The sequence below is a fragment of the Otolemur garnettii genome, unplaced genomic scaffold (genome assembly GCF_000181295.1).
Source record: "Otolemur garnettii isolate 467f Iridium unplaced genomic scaffold, OtoGar3 scaffold00131, whole genome shotgun sequence".
In the NCBI taxonomy this organism is placed as follows: Eukaryota; Metazoa; Chordata; class Mammalia; order Primates; family Galagidae; genus Otolemur; species Otolemur garnettii.
Genome location: NW_003852526.1, coordinates 4,958,337 through 4,959,721, shown reverse-complemented (window position 1 = coordinate 4,959,721; position 1,385 = coordinate 4,958,337). Strand labels below are relative to the sequence as shown.

General features: G+C 41.4%; 1 protein-coding gene across 1 annotated transcript in view; it reads left to right on the top strand.

The window, feature by feature from the left end:
* DPPA4 (developmental pluripotency associated 4) overlaps positions 1 to 1,385 on the top strand; it is a 37,937-nt gene that overhangs the window by 30,083 nt on the left and 6,469 nt on the right. The window contains exons 3-5 of the mRNA XM_023518211.1: positions 1 to 95; positions 167 to 217; positions 1,333 to 1,384. The exon at positions 1 to 95 is cut by the window's left edge and continues 84 nt beyond it. Of these exons, the coding sequence (XP_023373979.1) occupies positions 1 to 95; positions 167 to 217; positions 1,333 to 1,384 (198 nt within the window). The remainder of the gene's footprint in view (positions 96 to 166; positions 218 to 1,332; position 1,385) is intronic.

Here is a 1,385-nt window from a genome sequence, read left to right as displayed (position 1 = left end):
CTCCAATACCCGACGAATTACCACCAGTAAATCTGCTTCACCGGGACACCGTACGGGCCTGGTGCCAGCAATTACACCTGAGCACCAAGGGCCAGGTAAGGGCCCGGGCTGGGGAGGAAGTGTAGAAACTTAACTTTCCTATTAACTCATTTTTATCTTCTTTTAGAAACTGGAGGTATATAAGCGTCTATGCACGCACGCTTTTCCAAATCAAAAGGTAAGTCACTTTTTAAATTTTTTTCAAAAGAAAAATTGACAGGCTCAGTGCCTCTAGCTCAGCAGCTAGGGCACCAGCCACATACACTGGAGCTGCCAAACAACGGCAACTATAGCCAAAAAATAGCTGGGTGTTGTGGCAGGCACCTGTAGTCCCAGCTACTTGGGGAGGCTGAGGCAAGAGAATCAAGGCCAAAAGGTTGAGGTTGCTGTGACTGTGACATATATAGTAAGACTGTCTCAAAAAAAAAAAAAAAAAGGAAAGAAAAACAAATTGGCCAAGTGAAAGTTCATTGTTGAGGTTGCTGTGACTGTGACATATATAGTAAGACTGTCCAAAAAAAAAAAAAAAAAAGGAAAGAAAAACAAATTGGCCAAGTGAAAGTTCATTGTTTAGGTTAGTTACCAATTTTAGGAACAAAAAGTGAATTAAGGAGCTATCTTATGGCTCGGTGCCTGTGGCTTAAGCAGCTAAGGCACCAGCTACATACACCTAAGTGGCAGGTTCGCATCCAGACTAGCCCGCCAAACAACAGTGATGGCTGCAACCCAAAAATAGCTGGGCATTGTGGTGGGTGCCTGTAGTCCCAGCTAATTGGGAGGCCAGAGGCAGGAGAAGTGCTTGAGCCTAGGAGTTGGAGGTTGCTGTTAGCTGTGATACCATGGCACCCAGGGTGACAGCTTGAGGGTCTGTCTCAAAAAAAAAAACGGAGCTATCTTATTAGCCTCTCCTCTGCCCCACCCTTACTTCTAAGAAAACAAAAACCCTTCCCTACTTTTCACCAACTCTGTGCAAAGAATAATAAAAATAAGGCATTGTCAAAAATTACATGTAAAATTTATCCTGAAAGGCATATGGTTATGAGAATTGTATACCTTGTGGGATGGCTAAATTGAGTTAATTAAACGTGTATTACCTCACATACTTGTTTTTAATAGTGTAGAACACTTAAAATCTACTCTTAGGAGTTTTCAAGAATATAGTAGTACATGGCACTATGTTGAATCTATTAGTTTTATCCAACTATGTATCTTTTGGCCAATACTGCCCAACCCCCCAGACCACACTTCTGATAGCACTTTATTATTAACTTTATTACTTAACTCTATTTGTAGGATTTTCCTAGCACAGCAAAAGAGGCCAAGATCCGGAAAACACTTAAAAAAAA